Source organism: Ornithodoros turicata, chromosome 7 (assembly GCF_037126465.1).
Source record: "Ornithodoros turicata isolate Travis chromosome 7, ASM3712646v1, whole genome shotgun sequence".
NCBI classification, from domain to species: Eukaryota; Metazoa; Arthropoda; class Arachnida; order Ixodida; family Argasidae; genus Ornithodoros; species Ornithodoros turicata.
Genome location: NC_088207.1, coordinates 29,470,645 through 29,491,541, shown reverse-complemented (window position 1 = coordinate 29,491,541; position 20,897 = coordinate 29,470,645). Strand labels below are relative to the sequence as shown.

General features: G+C 46.4%; 1 protein-coding gene across 1 annotated transcript; it reads right to left on the bottom strand.

Annotated features, from left to right (window-relative positions):
• Window positions 1-4,647: 4,647 nt before the first annotated feature.
• Window positions 4,648-20,341, bottom strand: LOC135400559 (calpain-8-like). The gene is made up of 13 exons (XM_064632394.1): window positions 20,252-20,341; window positions 19,196-19,381; window positions 17,216-17,285; window positions 16,892-17,153; window positions 13,263-13,455; window positions 12,035-12,174; window positions 11,710-11,772; window positions 10,215-10,304; window positions 10,046-10,152; window positions 8,422-8,585; window positions 7,202-7,410; window positions 6,424-6,474; window positions 4,648-4,734 (listed from the first exon to the last, which is right to left on the bottom strand). Exons 1-12 carry the CDS (start codon window positions 20,339-20,341, stop codon window positions 6,441-6,443), a joined length of 1,608 nt encoding a protein of 535 aa, XP_064488464.1. The 3' UTR covers window positions 4,648-4,734; window positions 6,424-6,440.
• Between the last annotated feature and the right edge of the window lie 556 nt (window positions 20,342-20,897).

Genomic DNA, 20,897 nt, shown 5'->3' with positions numbered 1-20,897 from the left:
GCCGACCATACTTCTTACTATTATTCATTGTCACTGGTCCGCCTAGCGCTCGACAACAAGCCTGTGAACACGCCTACGTGTTCACAGGAAAAATGGCACCTACGGGCACCTGTACGGGCTCTCCTACGTGGTTAAGCGCCGTGGCGACTGCTCAGCCCCTGTGCAGTATGGAAAGAATGCCACCCTTGGGTGCGGGCTTTCACTCGACGGACTCGGCAGCAGCTTCAACATTCCGTCCAAGGGCGATTCTTTTTTTGGCCGCAAAAAGAAGTACACGGTTGACTTCGTCGTTAAGGACACCAAACTTTTCGTCGAACTTACTCAGCAGAAGCGTGAGTCTAAGGCCTGTTTGCATAAGAACTGAGTACAAGCATAGCCTCCTATATACTACCCCATGCCTGCCCAATGATTCTGGAACACACAAGCGCCGGTCGTCAACAATAGTGGCGCTAGTTTCCTAGGTTGGTGATTGCTACTTCGAGGCGATATCAGCAGTATCGGTCATGACGTCATCCTCCTACATACGTCTTTTGTATTAAGTTCGGCTTGTTCACTTGGTTTCGATATCGTCTGCAACGCCGCGTTCGACCGTGTCGCTTTCTGACGCAAGGAGCGCTGTTCTAGCAACACGGCGGGCCAGAGCGACATGTCGTAGGGATGTCGCCGTCCATGTGTCTGCGAATGCAGCATGCGACAAGTCGTGAACGAAACTGGAACTCGTCGCACGACGTGTCATGCGTTTTGTCGTACATGTGTCTCACCCTTTAGGCTGCGAACGATAGCGACGCATCAATATGAATTTATAAAGAATGTGACACCACGGCACGTCACTGCTGTAAAGTAACGTATATTATTGGAATGGATAGATAGCGTGTGAACGTGCGTAGCGTGCGTAGGTTATGGCGGTAGATTATCATTTATGACCATTGAGACAGACAAGAACTTTTTGGGATGCTCTGGTTTGGAAGACCAGTGAACAAGCTGCATGCAGACATGAGCAGCCTCCCCTCTGTGATTGGCATAAAAATGTGGCATAAGGTAAAACAAGAAAAGAAAAAGCATTTGCACCGTTCATAATCATCCAGTCGCCATCTCACCGGATGGACTTCATTAGTAATCTCTTTTGTCCTCTCAATAAATATCTCGTCCCTCGTTGTACTGCGTTCTTCAGGGAATACAAGTCTGCATTTAAAGTTATACAACATAAAGTTACTCATGAAAAATATGTATTCAAATTAATGTAACTCTACGTAAGCCAATCAACCCAAACGTCATCACTGCACATTGCGCAGAACACTGCGTGGGTTCTGGCCTGGGTAGGGGTACAGACGACCGCTTATCTCTGTGGGACCCTAAGGCGCATGGTTACCCTACTCTAAAACTGCCTATTGATGCATGACGAGCACGGCGCCAAACTTGCAATTATAAAGCTTTGTTTGGGGTACGTTTGTCTCAAGGATTCACATTCAATGAGCATAGGGCGGAGACTGCGATACGAATGAGGCAATCTGGTCCACTTCAAACAAAGGGCGGCCTTTGTTTCAGTCTCAAGGCCCAATTTAGCAAAAAAGAAACTACGAAAAAACATTATTTCGTATTGCTCTGAGAATCCGTCTCATGATTACCCTGATAACAGATAACATTTTAAGCGTCCGCTTCTGACATATAGGAGCAAAGGTCAAGCAAACATCGGTGCATGCTATCTGAGATCTTTGAGTAGCGTAAGTTCTCATTCCTTGCAGTGGTTTATCCGCATAGATAACACAGAGACTAAACATAGAAGGACATATCGTATGCCGCAAGAATGTGAATTAACATAAAACCCTACATGCGTGACTAAGCCACGCGTCACAGTGGCCGTTTCACATCAAGGGTCCTTACTAGGGATGGGTCAACCGAATCCTAGGTAGGGATTCGGCGAATCGAATCTTTCAAATCCACAAACCACGTTTCTTCTTCTTCTTTTTTTTTAATTGGCGCTTCCGGAGTCCGCCGAAAGCCTGATCGCCTAAAAAGTTCCTGATCACATCCCCATCGACAGTAATGTCTTCAGCACATCGGGTGTCATGGCAGATAACAAAATGCAGTAGGCTAGACCCTGAGCGGGTGAGAATGCCGGTGTTTTTGAACAAGAATCTGCATTAAATTAAAACTTTCAGCAGTGTTTTCTTGTTTCCTTGTCTACATTGCTCTGGTCTCAAAGAATTCAGGCTGGAACTCTTACATGACAGGTTTGAAAGCAACCTGAGTTTGCTTTTGATTGTTTCTTAGTTTTATTAAAATAATTCGTACTCGAGAGTTTATGTATTTTCCTGTAGTCGGATGAAAAAATGTGAAATATATTACGTTTAAGAAGTACATGGGTATGTTTTCTCCTGAAAGTGAGCTGTTATTTAATTTGTTTTTCAATAAACGGAGATACCAGATTATGCTTGAAAACACAGTCCTGTAGAAGTGTTTTCCCCCGGCTTTTTAAATTTTTTTTTAAAGAAAGGATTCGAAAGATTTGAGATTCGCAAGATTCGTGGATTCGCATAACTCTCCTTGGATTCAGATTCGGAAAATTCGTCCCATCTCTAGTCTTTACTTTGTACTGGGCCTTTACTTTACTTTGTTACGGAGTAAAGATGTATTTGTGTGCGGTGTTGTTTTGCTTCCTTACGACGGGTGAGACCTTTTTTGTTGTTGTTGATGATGATGATGATTGGAGTTTTAATGGCGCATCGACAACACAGGTCATAACGCGCCAACACAGTGATTAAAAATAGGACTAGTTAAACATAGGTGTGATGTTTAAAAATGAGAGAAATAGCATATAAAAAGCAAGCCTAAAACTGCAGAAGATTCACAATTCCAGCGTCTCTTAAAAAATTATAAATCCCATTAAAAGGGATGATAGCCTCATCCCGAAGCAATGGCGCTTGATGAAGAGGCAGAAAATACATATAAAACTCTGTGAAATTATGCTGACGATGAGTTTCGTGTTGTATTTATTAGCGGTGCTATCTCTTGTACTCTTTAAAAGCGCTAAAACACGAACAGATGGCCACGCACGGAGTAATGACACGCAACACGCTACTGTAAAGTGAATGGGAAACCTTAGAAACTGTCTGCTTTTCTTTCGCTTGTCGCGAGTACCGTTCACGTTTCGTCGTCGAAGGTGCGCGGTTGGTGTATCCCGGAACACTAGAACAGTAAACCAGACGACCGTAGAAATCGTCTGGATGGGAGCTTTCGGAGACAGCAGCGATACTAAGCGGCTTTCACAGCTTTCACCTTCTCGTCATTCTACTCTCGCCGGGACCGTGGAAGTGGATGATGGCGGAGGAGCAGACGACACGGAGACGCGGAGAGAGAGAAAGGCCAACAGATGGCGCACATCGCACAGATATTTCTCACAGGTTACAACTGTTAGAACGGACTAAACCGAACTTATCGAGAGTTGCAGTTGTTCTTCAAAACAGGTCTAATGAAAAAAAAAAAAAAAAAAACATGACTTAAATGCGTTACATAGAACTTCAGTATCAAGTGATATCTCTCCGCCGATTCGGGGCCACCAGTGGCATGGCCGAGCAGATAACCCTTTCGGCCCTGGAATTATTTATTTTGAGCCAGATTTTTAAAATTTACTTTTTGTTACTACTGTGCACCCATATAGTATGCTTACAGCAAAAAAATATTCAGTTCATAGTTATTTCGTAAAACGGCTACGTGTCGTCAAAACAGGACACCCTAGGGCTCAATGGTTGTTGACTGCGGGGGCATATGAGAGACGAAGGTGCGAGTCTAGTGTATGCTAGGACTGACCGAACGCGCGTTTAATGACGATAGTATTCGAATGCAAGCAGCATGAATATATCAAGTCTAAACCGATTTCACGTGATACATATTTGAGGACATTGGTACGAAACCAAAAAAATTCGTAGGATTTACTTGATTGCATCGTTTTCGTAGGGTTTACGTGCAACGATTTTTATCGACGCTTTCTATGCTGCAGTTATACTCACACTCTATACTCAGCCATACTGAGCTATACTATGCTGCAGCTATACTCTCTCAGCACTCATAGTAACAACTTTGTTTTAGTGATGGTGATCAGCCATGACTGTTATTTGGTGAAAATTGAGGGCAAAGCGTTGATGGGCTGGACTTGTCCGTGTACCGAATACTTTTTTCATAGTCAGAGGGCTATTGTCGAGCTGGTAAAAGTGCCCTGCCGCATGTTATTCACACCACCTTCTGTACTTTCGAGGATATCTTGGAAGCACTCCACTTTGGCCGTTGAGCACTTCTCAACCCTTCTGCGCGTTGGCACTATTCCACGTTGTCCTGCATTGTACTGTTACATCACCTATGGAATACCTTTTGACACGTGCTGTCCTGATTTGCCACACAGAAGTTTCCTTTATTATGACATGCACTTTTAGGCAATACGAAACAGCGAGACACATGCATGCGAGAGACAATATTAAACCACATATTGTTACGACACAAATCTACACAACAATCCTTAGTTGTTACGACGTGCACTTTGTTGCATTAAAATACATCGAAGTTTCACTTTGCCTTTAGTTCTGCGGCAAGCATTAACAACGTGGTTAAAGTTGCGGGCGATAGCTGTGCATCAATATGAATTTATAAAGAAGAGGATTCCAGAGGGGAGCATGTTGTTAGTGTAAACTGGCGTAGATTATTGAAGCGTTTGGATTATCCGTGCGTTGCCAGCGACGGAACCTGTGGAGATAAGAGGAAACGTATAATTAAAAACTTATCGAGAAAGAAAAGAGGTTGACGCTCGAGCCACCTGATTGGCACTCCCGCTACAACCTCCCTCATTCCTTTACAGAATCTGAGGGATAGCCAGAGTCGGATAGCTTGGGATAGTGAGAGGGATAGCTTGAGTGGGTGCGTATCAAATACTCATTTCACACGTTACAGGATACGATTATTGTTCTTGCGGAAGAACAATAACATGATGTTTGTCGCACAACATGCGCAGCAAAAAAGCGTCAAATTTATGGAGGCGGCTATCACTCCTCCTTGAAGCACCACACAGTCACTGCAAATTGTGCCGTTGCAATGCCAACTGTGCTTCAAACGTTCGTGTCTCTCCGTCTATCATAGTTCTTCGCTAATCTTTTTTTTTTGTACCCCACGAGAACTACCAGCGTCATGGCCGAGCGGGTCAAGGCGTCCCGCTCGTTGCTGGTAGCCAAGGTCGTGCTGAAGGCTGGAAGGTGGTGGGTTCGAATCCTACCGCCGGCAGTGATGTTTCCGAAGACTCTACAGACTAATGTCGGCACAGTTCCACCTAAAATCGGCCCAGAACGCATACTAACCCCTCTGTCTCCCAATCCTTCCTGCTGTCCTCTCTCCAGCGGTTCACATCTGCACGCTGCTCATAGCCACAGTTGCTTCGCGGCGCTAACAAGGAATTACAAAAAAAACATGAGAAATTTCTGAAGCACCTTGAGCCGCAATGAGAGCGGAAGCAGGGCTGGCACAAATAAAACAAGTCAGAGGGCGTCTAGTAAGCAATGTTCATACGATTGGATCGACCGCATAGATATTCTTCATGCCTGGTATTAGGAGCCCATATAGAAATCGCAAGGAGAGCCGCATAGAGCAGCTAGCAGAGCAGCTAGAGGGAAAACAGAGAGAAATTGGGGAAAGTAAAGGGGGATTTTTGAGGTTGCCATTCCCCAGCGTCCAAGCTTAGGTGCCGCCATGATAGAGGGCGCGGAGGGAAGGGGGCTGCCGAAAAAGCTTGCCGTTGTTGGCCGCTCACGAGTGAGCATCGTCACGACCATAGCCAAAAAGCCTTCGCACGCACAGGCATATAAGGTTCGCCAGTGGCAGCAGCCAGCCAAGATGTGAGCCAATCGCCGCAGACGATTTTGAAACACAGACTTTCTGTGGCTACTACCGGCTACCCGTGCGGTTGATGTCGACTCGTTTACATAGCTACGGACTCTGAAGGCAATGTCGTGACTGGCAGACTCTTAATTGTTACGTCACGTCGCCCAAGCGATCAGGCTTTGTTTCTAGGTGGCTCTTTGACGCGTAAATGCCACTCAGCCTCGGCATTCCTGGTGGCCAATCTAATCCAAGTCGCGTTTTTCTTCTGGGCTCGACGTGAGGGGTGAATTGCGTTTCCCGTGCCTGCTATCATCGGGTGTGCTTCTGCTGCTGCTTGTTTAGTAAGGAAAGAGTGTCGTACAGAGTAAACCTTAATTCTAGTGAGTCATGTGAAAACGACCTACGGCACTTGTATAGGAGACACCGTTCGTAATTGCAATGGGCTACCGCATTTTATCATAGCGGCTCAGTTGTTGACATATACCTTTACGCCACTTTGGTGTCTATGTGCTATACGAGTCCTATACCCGCCTCACCCGTAATCACCCAACATTGCCTGCATACCTTGCAACGCTGTTGAGTCACGGGGTCCAACAAAATTCCTTGTCGTAGACACTGGAACAAAGTAATACGGCGAATAAATTGTAGGCACGTGACACAACGACGCATTAAATGATATACATGTCTCGTGCGCCTACACACTCGGAAATAGCGGCGCATCCTCGTTACCGCGCGCTTGGTGGTGCGCATCTTTTTAAAACCGTCTATTTCGACGAGAGCCGTCGCGAGGCGAGTTTGCGGCCGGGGCAGGGCACATCTGAAACGCCCCCCCCCCCCCCTCTCCCTCACTACTGTCAAAAGCCTTGTAAACAAAGAAAAGAAAACGCCCATTTACACTGCCGAGACCGCAAATTCAAATTCTCTTCATTCCTACTTTATACTGCCCAACCAACTCGCCAGGTCTTGCCGTTTAGCGCCCTCTCTGCGAGGGCGCCCGAGGCGGCTGCCCCTCTCGCACACCAGTTGCTACGGATCTGATTTCGACCACCTGGGGTTTTTTCAGCGTGCGCCGGAATTCTCCGACACAGGCTGCTGTTTACCACCCCCACATTGCTCATCTCAAAATAAAGTTGTTGCTGTTTTTACCGTCTTTTCATGAAATAAGAAGCCAACATAGCATTTGACGGGACCATTCCTCTTTCTCTTCGAACAAACGAACATTCCTGCCTTCCCGTTTACAAATAAAGATACACTGAGAGCAGTCCATACATGTCAAAAATATCCTAGTTCATCCACCTAACAGCGGGGAACGTCAACACTGGGATATCGTTGAAGAAAGTACCTTGCACAGTTATTCTTGCGCGTTAGGATGCGTAGCAGGAACTGCCCTTCCACGTCGGTGGAGTAGGTGGTGGGGATGACGCAGTATGTTCCGGGAGGAAGCTTGACACGTTTGGTCACTTCACGAAGAGGGGCGTAGTCGGAGTTGCACACGTACTTTTTACTGGAGATGAATGGCTTGTCCAGAGGCTGCGGGCTTTTCTCATCGATCTATTATGCCAGAAAGGAGAATAAATTGGGAACCAATGACGATAAGGCGAGACAATAGCAGCTAGTCACTGTTAAAGGGACTATGAAATTTCCCGAACCCCCATACTTTTTTTTGATGGAAACTGTTCTTCCTGCAGAGAAACCATCGTGAGAGAAACTAATATGCCACAAATTTTTCTGGACGAAATCGCTCCACTCTGGGAGGAGCGCGCTCGGGAAATGTCTCTTCCGCGTTCCTCCTCTCCCGCGCATATTTCCCTGCCGATGGTGTAACTGTACGGACCGCTCTTCGGTTCCCCGTTACGTCACCGGTGTTGCACAATGGCAAGTAATGCCGCGAGCTCGCGCTGTGGCTGCCGCCACTGCCGAAATCTGCCGATCGCGCGAAAGCTGCTGTCATGGAGATTTCCACTCCCGATGAACGCATACGCGGGATCCTACGGCGCATGCTCCTGGCGGGATTCCTCGGCTCGGCAATACGTCACGATGACGTGTTGCTGAGCCGGCCGTGGTCGCGTCAAGTTACCCGTTGTGTCTCCGCTCGGCAGCTCGTTCCGGCGCGGCGCCAGCTGTCCTCCCTTCGCCGCTCCGTTTAAATTCGCTCCCGAGAAATCCGCTCGCGCGACGAAAGTAAAATTTCGGTTCTAGACTCAGAAAAATGTCTTCTTTCGAACGAAACGAAGAAAAAAATCGTATCATAGTCCCTTTAAGAGGCACTGAGGAGGTCCCTCACAATTTTTTATTGTTTTTTGACTAAATAAATAAAATGAACTCCTGCGGTAGATGGACGAGCGCAACGCACCCTAGAGGAGGGCACATCATGACATCACCACTCACTTCACAGATCACAAGGCAGTAGTCATCACTCTAAAGCAGTGGCGCATATATCAACGCCATATATAAAAGTGTCAACATTTCCCACACAACAGCTACCGCTGAAATTCGCGTTACACAATCGTAACCGTCCTGTACCTTTGTTTGTTCATACCTAGACGCTGTTAGATGTCTTACCTCGTAGATGAGGAATCCAACAGTTGCGAGTTCCTTCTCGTGTCCCCTGTACGTTTCGCCGCGCACATGCCTCTGCAACACAGCCACAATCATTGTGCCCAGGCCTGTTTCGTCATCCGCTTCTTGCAAGCGCACAACGAACTGCGGGTTCTCCCATGGCGCGTCTGGAACACAACGGGAGAGCATTCCGAAGTTACTTGCCAGAACAGACGTGCGCTGAAAATATTTCTTGAAGTTGCGAATATCTAGCGTGTGCACAAACGCAGTCTGATATTCCCGGGGTTCCTGTGTTCATGCTCCTGCAAAAGTCTTCCAGTTTGTAGAATACCCGTCCACTGATCTCACTAAGCAACTTGTAGCAACCCTGTCAACAAGTTGGTGACGTCGTCGTCAGGGATAGAACACGCAACAACATTAGGACCAGAAGGTGGACGCACTGCCAACAGATCCACCGAGGGTCGTGTTTTCATGACTATTCCTCATATTTGCATCAGCAAGGAACTGCCCTTTTGTTAAATATCGTGGTACTTCTAGCCAAAGCCGTCCCCATGGGGGGGGGGGGGGGGGATTCGCCTGAGGAGGCGCCAGACGGCATGTTCCAGCAGAGCCGTATATTAAAAGGGAGTCTGGCCATTGGGAGGAGTCACAAAAAGAGGCTCGACCTGTCAGTCACAGTTTCGCTCCTCTGATTGGTTTGCTTTTTATCAAGGGGGTCGCCACGACACCTTACTGCCACCCAAAATGGCGACGAAAACAAACAGTGAAGCGGGGATTTCATGACCAAAAATTTCATAGACTCCTCTGATTTCATGCTCCAAATGTACATCCTCATATACGTTTCTCGAAAATCAGTTTCAACTGATGTTCATCCATCGATTATCTAACCGAAAATAACACGTTTTGTCGCCGGTGTCAGGCCTAGTGAACACGGCGATTGCGGCGATCACAACGAAATCATAACAAAAACGACGCTGTGCTGTACAATCTTATATTTTAAGTGCTGGATTTCATAGATATAAACATTATTGCCTTTTATATTCCAACTATATTCATGTAGATTTGTTTAAAAATCGTTCCGACGACAGAATGTGTCCCAGCAGGTGGTTCTGCCCGCAGCGATACAACGACGGAATCAGACGACGATTCCCGACGTGCCTTACGCACCCTAGATGGCGTTCATCAAATTTGCACCAAAAATCCGCTAGTTTTGCAGATTGCGAGAGGCATCCCTTTCAATCCCATCCAATCCACTTGTCACCCAAAATGGCGCTGCCCACGTTGGAATCGGGTACAAATAGTGAGGACAGGTTGATTGAATGCGCCCATATTTCATGACTCAATTGGTCAGAAAGCTGAAAAAAGTGGGTGGAGCTTCAGGTGTGGGCATGACCCATTAATGGCCAGACTCCGTTTTAATATACAGCTCTGTGTTCCAGGAGCTAGGTTAGACAACAAAACGAGAATCCAGATAATTTTGAGCTCGGAACTGCACATGAGCTTTTCTTCTGTGTTCTCTACAGAGCGCCTCGGAAGCTCGCCTCAGGACGGCTCTGCTTCCAGCAGTAGAAGTGCTGCTATAAAAAATGTTCGTTGTCCGAAATCAATGATAGTCTTCCATACATACCCTTGTAACCTCCAGCAGTAGCACCGAGTATCCAAGCTCCCTCAAAAGCGAACATTTTCCAGTCCTTATCCGATGCCTTGTCCAGAGTGTCACAATCGGCTTTGCTGCTAATAGCGTTATTAATATACCGATTAGTTTCATGATCATGTCCTCAATATTTCTTGGGTACCTTTGGCGAGTGACGGTGTTGTACGATTCTGGATGTAAATAGCAGACGTGCACAAAATAGAAATCCCTGAAGAAGTAGTCGACATCTAGCCTACGTAGAAAAGAAGTTAAAGAGGCACTAAAGTGCAAAAAATATTTTTTCGCAACACGGAAGATTCCGTCCTCATGATAATAATGCAAAAGGAACGAACCCAACAGGCTCAAGTCGCTGCAGTATTTAAGAGGAACGAGATTCACCCGTTGCGCCGTTTGCAATTAAAACATGAATAAAGGTGTCAGTTTGAAGGTTCCTCTCTCCTTCTTCCGAATCGGCGCAAAACGTCAAGGGTACGTCACCCCCAGCGCATCCAATTATCAAAGGAAATATACTGCGGAAACTGCCCCTTCCCGCATTTCTTTGTCTAATCAACGCAGTGCGAGGGAAGCTCCGACTTGGCTGTGACGCGTAGGGATACACAATTCGCCGGGGCGCATCTGTAGTAGCGGAAACTTTCGCTAATATAGCCACGCAACAAGGAAACAGGCACAGAATCAGGGGGCGTTCATATGGGACATTTTCTTTCATCAACTATGCTGTCAGTCGGACGAAACCGGGAACCTGCAGCAACCGACGTTTTTCTTCTTTTTCCCTCTCTCTCTCTTTTTTTTTTTTTTCTTCTTTGCTCAGGGGTTACGCGGACCGCATGGCAATCCCAGGCAAGCCGCCACTTCGCACCTGGCGTAGAGGCTAGAGATTGAAGCATGCGGGCGCACTACGTTGTTACTCGGTAGCGTAATGCTCTCGCCTATGCCAATCACAGACGTCCTTAGAATTGTGAGCGGACTTGACCTCTGAGATTTGACTCGTCCTGAAGTATAGTGACGTTAAAGAAAAAAAAAATTGTACAGCAGTATACTTGGTGTAGAAACGTTGCACGTGTAGGCGTAATACTTCAAAGCAGATTGGGAGTAGTAAGGTGAGTCAGCCTACATTTGTGTGTGTGTGCGAGGGGGGGGGGGGGGGGGCAAGCTGCACGTGCTGCAGGGTGGGACTACGGATGATTTCTACCTTTAACGTGCGCCAGAAATTTCCGACGCACTTGCAAGCGTCCATGTGGAACGCGCGACGCTATGCCGCAAAAAACCTCGGTTCTAGTGAACAAGCAGGTCGCTTGGTTGGTGGTGTACTGCTCGGGGCGATCGTGAGTCCTGGGCCGATTTCATAGGGAACTGTGCCGAGATTTGCCCCACCCCCTTACAGTGCCCGAATGTAAACCCATGCAGGGAAACCACCCAGACGGCACGGTTGACGCCAGTATTCGAGCCTGGGTCACCTCGCAGTCTCGGCGTGGTTGGCGTCATGGAGATTTTTTCCCTGGAACGACCGCGGATGTGCGGGTATACTGAATATCTGCGCGGATGCGATAGCTGGTGTTACATGCATGGTGGCGTGCGGATAGCGTCAATCTTATCCACACTCTCCTCTAAGCATGGGCTGAGCACATGTTGCCACTCACTTGAACTCCCCATTGGTGCCAACCTCAAGTCCTGCCTCTTTATCTTCTCTGGTACACTGGGAGCTGAAAGAAGTTTTAGCACATCATTTAACACTGAAGCTGTACGCGTTGATAGCCCCAGCGGACATAGCGCAGTTACCACGGGGAGGCATAACTTTGAGGTCGGGTGCCGCGGATATTTCGAACAGAAGTTACTCCGTAGTCTTTGTTCCGAAATACCATTGGCTCCAGACCCCGATGCTTATCCATCCAGTTACTGTAGCCGAATCGTCAGGTTACCCCGTTCCTAGCGTTATAGCATTTCTACGGAGGGCTGTTAACTGACCTATTGCTTGCTGTCCCCCATGGATTTCTTAAGCACACCCTCTCGACGACGCCATTATTGATTTCCAGGGCTGTGATACTGTACGCGTGGCCGGCCAGCAAGACGTCTTTGTGACAGGAGTTTGAGAGCTTCGCACCACTCTGAAAGGGTATTCAAACGGTGATTGTGTCACAACGAGCAAAGTACACTGTTCACCGCCATTCAGCTGCGTCGTGTCCCACCAATCTAAAGGAGGAAACTCATGCAGCACTATAGACGCTCTGGTGCGCGTACCAAGGCCCTGCTTGATGCCAATATTCTATGATAAATTTATTGTTGTCAGCCTTGGTACATGAGCCAATGTGTCGGAGCCATTATGCACATAGTAAATTCACTATAGTGGTGTTCAACTTAAGACGGAAAATAAATTTAGTCCTTCAGCTCTCAAAATATTAGTGCGCCGCAGATAGGATGGCTGGACGCGGAGAGGTCACGCTCTCTCCCTGCGCCAGATAAGGTAATCCATCATACTCACTGTGCTTCCGTGTTAGCTGTTAAGGCTGACCGCATGACACTACGCTGCAGCAGAAAGTGCGCTCCCCTACTGATGGCGTATGATGGCGCTGCAGTATTTCTCCTGGCGCACTATTGCGTCCCCTTATCTACAACGGCGTATGTAGTTGACGGACTTGATTTCTCTTGAGTCGAACACGACTATAAATGCATATATGCTCATGTTCTACAAAATACGCGTATTACACACGTGAGTTACGTAATGAAAGTACGCTTTAGGGAATGCGCGGAAGTGGGTAAGGAATATACGTATGACAAAGCCGCCTACTATTATGCTCAACTGGCTGTCCAGAAAGCCCGGTGAGCAAATCACACACTACGAGAGAGAACGGCGGTTTCAAATTTTTGTTCCTATACAGTATGTCTTCTGTGTTGCACCATTTCCTCTAGTTTACTTCGCGCTCACCGTCACCCCTATTTTATTCGGGACATTTTTATATTTGATGTGCAGCAGAACAGCGACATGGTCTGGTGATGACTGTTAGGACCGATTAGGGTCTGCCTTTTCTGATATTTTAGGGAAAAAAATGCATTTAACCCTAAAAAGTCAGACCCTACTCATCATCAATGGGCCCTACGTGAAGTGAAGCTGCAGTTTGTGCATTTTGTCAACCCTGTGAGATGCAATCGAAAGGGCCTGACGGATTTGCCCCCTTTCCACCCTCTCTCTACTCACCATAGTATCACTGCCCATGAGTGAACCGTGCTCGTACGCTTCCTTCATTATGGACAGGGCCTCATCTCGCGGCACTGTGGCTTGTCCAGTCTTTGCCTCATTTATTCTCATCCGCAGTGTGATTCCCCCCGTGAAGTCTTCCATAGCTTCAGCGGATCCTCCACCAACGAGGGCTCCGTAGCTGTTGTGAAGTCTGGAAAGTGTTTGGCACCGTTAGCGTGATTCAACACAACATTCCTGCCTAAGCGGTTGTTTATCGCGCGTAACCACTGGACTACGGCACTTTCAGTCGTCTGACCGTTAGCTACTGCAGCTGCAGTTGCGACAAGAACTGTGAAAGTAATGAATTATAAGTAATTAGGTTACTACAATTGACTACTTTTAAATTAAACTATTTAACTCTTTTAAATTAAACTACTCAAGCTCGCTGAATGGAAAATATCGTTACTTTGACAGCAACACAAAAAGAACGCTATTCATCTGTTGCGTCGTCGGTGATTTATTGATTTATGGCACCTATAGTGCAATGTATTAAAAGGGAGTCCGGCCATTAATGGGGCCTGCATATACCTGAGGCTCCACACACTTTTTTGAGGTATCTGGCCAATCACAGGTCGAAATAGAGTTCCCTATGTTCCATTACAGGCCATCCAGTACCTATGCCTCACACTTATTTACTGGGTGCCACCATTTTGGAGAAACTAGATTGATCAATTTTATTTCGATTGAAACCGACATCACTGGTGGCAGATGAAAACGACGGATTTTGCGTCCACTTTTATCAACGCCATCTGCATGGAGAGAGGCATGTTGGGAAGACTCAGAACTGTAGAAATGGTTTCTGCAGAACTGATTGGCCAGGAGAGCGGCAGAACTGCATTCTTCGTAGCAGATGGCTGTTTGGGTAGGAATTTTAAATCACGTAACGTAAGTAGATTGCATGAAAAATGCGAAAAGATGTATATGAAAAAATAAAATCCAATGATATAATGCAAAATCTTACGCATCGATGCCGTCTTTCATGCTACTTTCTTGAGATCGCGATCTTCACCAGGCCTTACGGTAGCGACGAAACATGTGATTTTCGCGTAAATAATGATGGCGGAGGGAAAGTTGAAGCCGGTTTTGCAGCTAGTTACAAGGGGATGTATACTCACAGAATAAAATTAGAGTAGTTTATGAAAAAATTTGAAAAGATTTGTTTATGAAATTTCCGCTTCGCCGTTGCAAGCACCATCCTCCATTTTGAAGACATTTTGGTGTCATGGCGGCTTCCACGGAAAATGGCAACCAATGAAATGCTCCCAAGTTTGATTGACAGGCCGAGCCCCTTTTTTTAGGCTCCTCCTAATGGCCAGACTCCCTTTTAATACACTTCACTGGGCGCATACCTCAAAGTGCGCTATAGAGGGGCTATACACGAGCAGGGGCGGGGGAGATATGACAAGATTCACAACATAATGTAAAAGGTAACAGTTGCAACAAATGTAACGCCAACACATTACAAATCAAAGTAAGATGAGTCACTCAACACCGAGCGCGCACACACACACATAAGGAGACGATGATGAGATGGGGGAAACAGGCAAGCAAAGAGGCAAGCTTATGCTTCAAAATATTATGACCTACAACAGCGGTTGAGGACGACAGTTCCAATCGCTAGTGGCACACCAGAAACAAAAAAAAAAGAAAAAAAGAAAGAAACGAGAGATAAAATTGGGCTGAATGACACGTGAAGGGCTTGGTCAAGTCTCGGTGATATGTAGGAGGCTGGTACTGTGAAATCGGGTCTCAAAGATCGGTCGTGAGAAAAACTTATGATGCAGACACAGTCGAATGTATTTCCTGCTTAATAGAAGATCAGGGAGCGCGGATGAAGTGCGAACTAAACTGACACCTCTGACGGTTCGCGGGGATAGCCGCATTATAATCGTATATAAGCGTTACTGTCTCTGTCAGCGCCCATCCAGTTCGAGCCATAATTGAGAGATAGCACGCAGTGAGTCCAAAATGGTGTCTGCGTGTGTCATTGTTTTCATTGCTGTGCCTTTAACTGCATTTTATTGGACAATTCTGGATGACGTAATGTTCCTGATGAGCGGTTTGCATGCTGAAAGGTGAAGACGTTTTGTAATATAGCATTTTCGTTATGCGGATGTGCCGATATCCTCAACAAAGGCGCGGATACGGACGCACTTATGTCAACGGTTGCGGATGTGGTCGCGAGTCTTACATGCACGGGTATAGTGCGGATGCGGATACTGCCAATGACATCCTCGCTCACCTCTATAGCTGTGCGCACACAGGTGAGCAAGTTCAAACGGGACAGTTATCATTGAAGTTATGCTGTAGCAAAGCGACCATATGTGCGAACTTTCCAGATGGATGTCGGTAGTTTCCCCTGAAGCCGGCCCAGGACGTACACTAGCCCACTAGTCCCGCACTCCTCCCTGCGGTTCTCTCGCTCCATCTGTTCACGTCTGTACGCCGCTCATAGCCGCAGTTGCTTCGCGGCGTTAACACGGAATCAGAGAGAGAAAATTAATTACCGCTAATTAACTGACAAGGGGCGATGAAAAAATATTTTTGGATAGACCACACAACTGCCAAGCACGTACACTTGGTTCCGTTTGTGTAGAGCACTCCGTTTTTTCTTTAGCACCGGCCATTTTTCGGTGGGACACCCTGTATATACAAGGCTAGAAATGTGACAGAGTAAAAACAAATGTGCTTTGCTGTTCTTGATTTCGGGTGACCTCTCATAGTTTCTGTTTACGGAACTGCCTGTCCCAGCAACATTGTATCAGTTTCTATTGTTTTCCGAAAAGTGGACTTCCATGCACGCGTGGTTGATTGGTGTGGATCATACACGCCTGGAATAGCTGTTGTGTTTCCGCGCACTTCAATTACAGTGCATCCAGTAAGCGGAAGAAAGTCTCTCCCTGAATAGGCAGAAGAAGAACGCGGGAAAAGTTCAACCTGAAAAGTTAAGTTAAAAAGTTAAGTTACAAAGTTAAAAAAGTTAAAGGCTAATGTTGCGCGCACCTGGGCTTTTGCAAACAGCCAACACTACAATAAAATAAACCGTGAGTTTTTCATGTGATGTTGAATTCAGATTGTATCTAACATCACATCTGGAGAAAATCTCTAAAAAGTCCGGATAAAATGGTGCGGATAAAATTTAAAAAATCCATGTGGATTAAATCCAAACAACCCTGTTTCAGAGTAACGCGACAAGGTCTATATAGTGTCGTAAACGATATGCCTGCGACTATACTGCTGTCTTAATATAAATAATGCACGAAATACGAATATTTATGCTGCGGGTCGTTGGTATACCCGTGCTCTCATTTGCCGACGAGTGGGCGTGCATCATCCGTTTTAGGCAACATGACACGCACACACTTGAATTTCAAAAGAAGAGCGGAGCCGTACCTGCATCCGTGTGTACTTGGTATTATTCTCGAAGACGACAACATTGTCCTCTACTCAGGTTCGTAGAAGTGCGTGTGCGAGTGTATATTGTAGAACGAACATCTACGACCCACGTGTACAGCTGGCTACATCCCTGATAATGCCCGCCCCTTGTATAAGCGCCATCACCAGCACACTACAGAGAAGAAGCTTACTTTGCATATGCCTTTTCCAGAAGAGCACTCCAGAACTCGCTGCTGCAGTTCGAGCGCGTAGCTAGGAGTTTACCAGTAGCCGGGCTGACTGGTAGACGATCATCCACAACGACGTCGATCCATCTGTTATCCTTCCAGATGCAGAAGTGAAAGATACCGGCATACCAGTCGTTTTCGAAAGACTGCCCTTCGGGAACAACGCGGTGAAAGAGGTCCTTTCTCAGCGCTAAGTTGGCCATCGCAACCAGCATCCAACAGTCTCCTGAATGCCATCGTGTAAGAAACAAGGTATAGTAGTGTTTTGGGTGCCAATATCGCACTAACCGATATCTCCCTGCATGACATCGGACGTCGACTCGCCTTCCTCCAGAAACACTGGGCTGTTGCAGAGCTCCTGGTCACGGAAGAGTCGTACATGTTACATGTCTGTGCTTTGAACATTCAACGTGAAGACAAAAGAGCAGGAGCTCGAGAGTTCAGTGAGCCCAAATGAATGGGACTGATTTTTAATATACTCTTCTACTTCCGAACTTGCAGTGTGCAAGTGTCGGTGCTCAGTGGACCACTCCTAAGTGTGGAATGTTGAGGTAGTAGCACTTGGAGCTGGCTGGCATTTTTGCTGGTTGTAACAACTTGACATTTTCTTATACTGTTATAATGAGCTGAGCGGCATATATCAGGTTATACAATTATAAGCCACGCAAATAACTGTTAAGGTGTATGCTTGTCACACCAATATTTTCCGCCCAGTAGTCATGGCTACGCTAATACAGCTTTCATGTCGTGTGGCAAACTAGAAAGGGAAGGCATGCAGAAAGAGTAAGAGCATACAGAGCGTCGTCAACTGTCACCCTAAAACACGCACGTAACCAAGAAACCTAAAAATGGCGACGCCTTATGCGCGTACGCCTACTCGGAAATGGTCAGTTCGGCTGGCTTCGTTGGAGCTAATAGAATATAACAAAGATGGAACCCGGGTACCAGCGATGATGAGGCTAGTCTAGGAACTTCAAGTGACAGTCACTATATCATGAGCACATCTTATGCATGTGCGCGTAGTGTACACGTACATGATGTACTGTAGGGGAACACCGCTGTCTAAAATTAGCACAACGTGCTTTATCTCATGTCAAATCTCCAGGTGTTGCACACTCTAAAAAGGAGTAGTTTTACTCCTTTTGGGGACTAAATGCATTGCCACAAAAATAGTCCCTTTCGGGAGTAAATGAATGTAACAGAGTGGACACTGCATTTCAGGCTCTGCTCTAAGAGTCCCAAGGTACATAATTCGTGTGCATGCATGAAAATACATTGAATCAAACTGTCAACCGTGATATGTCGAGTAATATAAAATCTTCTGACATGCACAGGGCACAATTTGCGTAGAAATAAGCGCTAACTGTTTCTTACTCTGCGTGGGTGGAAAATTGCTAAGTTGGCTGAGTTATATGTACAGCCTTATGCCGTCAAATTGAGCAAGAGCACATATTTAAGAAGACTGTTGCATTCGGGAGACCATTTGCGAGAGTTCAGTGACTATTTGCTGTCCTGGGGAGTACATTTTGGGGCTAGACGATTAAAATGGGTAGTAATTGCAATGTAGGGAATTGGAAGCTGCAATTACTCCCCATTTTACTCTTTTTTTTTTTCCTTAGAGTGAAAGTCTATTTCTTTAGAGTACTAAATACGTGCAGCACATGGTCCACCTTAAAGTGCAATATTGGCACAGGGGGGTAATATGGGACGGCGAAGTACTGACGGGAGATTTTGGCTAACCGTGTCCCCAACAGTACGTGGATATAGCAGGAACACAACTTCGGTATCATCATTACTCTGTATACCTGTGTGTGTGTGTGTGTGTGTTGCATGTAAAATAACAAAGATGGAAGATAAAGACAAAAAAGCTCAAATCGAAATTAACCACAAATACATTGATCGATATTGTTCTCAGCAACGGCAAGGGAATATGATACACACGACACAATATGAATGTTTAGCGACCAACATCTTTCTGTGCATAAGTATGATACATGAAGATCCAAAACACAGCGCGAGAAGACACGACGGAAGAAGAGAGGACAGGACAGGCGCTGTCCTGTCCTCTCTTCTTCCGTCGTGTCTTCTCGCGCTGTGTTCTGGATCTTCATGTATAGTCACCAACGTGCCCAACAGCGAGTCCTCTTGTATAAGTATGATAGCTGGATTTAAAAAAAAAAAGGAGGGGCAGCAACAATAAACCAATAGAAATGCCGGGAAAATAGCACTGCAGACACCGGCAGCAACCGGAAGAACTTATTAACTTACTGTTGGTCTCTTCCATACGATTCCGGACACAGGATGGCCAGGATCGATATCTCCCAGAGCTTCTGAGCCACACGGAAACTCAGGATCCTCAAAGAGTGTCTTACTGTTAAGGTGGTGCTTATGCAGATCATGGAAGTCTTGAACTTTACCAGTCTTCGTCTTGTAACCAGATCCCCTCTCACCTAGCTGTAGAAGATATATTTTTTATGCGTCCTAAACAAGGACGTGGAAGATAGCCGCTGAACGGTACGCTCAAGCCTGCTAGATGATAGATAAGGAACAAGGACCCATCTAAGAGAAGGGGGCTAGTTATCTTAGCTTCAAGTTTAGCTTCGCTTCTCAAGCTTCGAGTACTGTGGTTGATGCAGCTTCATGTATTCAGTTAGATGCACCACATAGTTCGTCGACGATATAATGCCTTAGTTTAAAAGCGACTGCAGATAGTAGTCAACTTTATGTAACTCAAACAACGTGAATTTCACACTGCAGTACGTGTGAAGTTTGGTGTAGTGGATTATTGTTTTAAAGACAACTTCCTCCTTCTCTGTTTTCACCAGTTTGTTAAGGATAGGTATGATTTGACTCAATAACTTCTATACCTACAGTACCCCAGCATCGTTCTGAGCACTGCGACAAACACATCAAGTACACGCATGTGAATACAAAACTCGAGCACACGAAACGTCTAAATAGCGACCCTAATGCTAAACCATGCAAAGATCCCGTTCTTCGTTTCGTACTGTAAGAGGGCTCGGCTAGTTTGAAGACAACGCCATGGCTTCCTTCCAGACAACAAAGGACCAGTGGAGAAGCTGCTGACGCAGTCGCAGAGTTTCGGGCTGCACGTCAGCTATGTCGTCTTGTAGCATTGCGTATTGAGGAACAGTTTACAATTCTGAAGGTGACGATTTTAACATTTTAACTTCTCACTGTGCGCACGAAGACCAACCGTCATAAGACTTACGCTTCCCTAGTGCCCTAAACCAACAAGTTCGCCAAAGTCCTCATGGACACCTAGGACCATTATTAAAGGAATCGAGCTTGCAATTCACTTACGTTGAAGAACTTTGAATCAAATTCGTTCGGGTCCCAGGGCAAAGCGTCTGGCCCGATCGCATCACATGCTGCTATGTCTGTACCTGGCATTTTGGGTATCAGGCCGGGAATAAATCCTCTGAGCTCGGCACAGACGCTACCGTCCGTTCGACGGGGGAGGAGGTTTTCTTTCAGTTGCTACGTTTTTGTGTCATTTGTTCCTTTCGCCTGGTGGCGGTGCACCCAGCTTAGCGGGTTTCACATGAATGCCAAACCAGGGACCCCTCCACTGCTGCCATTTCCCTTCCTTCATTTGTTGTCTCGGTGGGGGAGTATAAAAGGTTGAGGTGCGGCGCCACAATGCGTTCAGGCTTCTGCGAAAAATGACAATTTATTACGTTCCAATATCCTGGTGGTTGGCTATGCCAGGTTTTCAACCCAGTTCGCTTTGGCGGGTTCACTACTGCTGCTTCAAAACTTCTGCTGCTGCTCGTTCTAATAGGTAATAATTGAAGTTTTAATGTCCTTTCGCTGACAGCCATAAAGACCTGTTTACACTACCGCGTAACGCCGACGAGCGACCGAGCGCAGCGATGTTGATTCCCGTACGCGCTGCATGAGCGTTTTAGTCGGACGCAAGAGCACGTATGGCGTAGAGTCCGGAGGT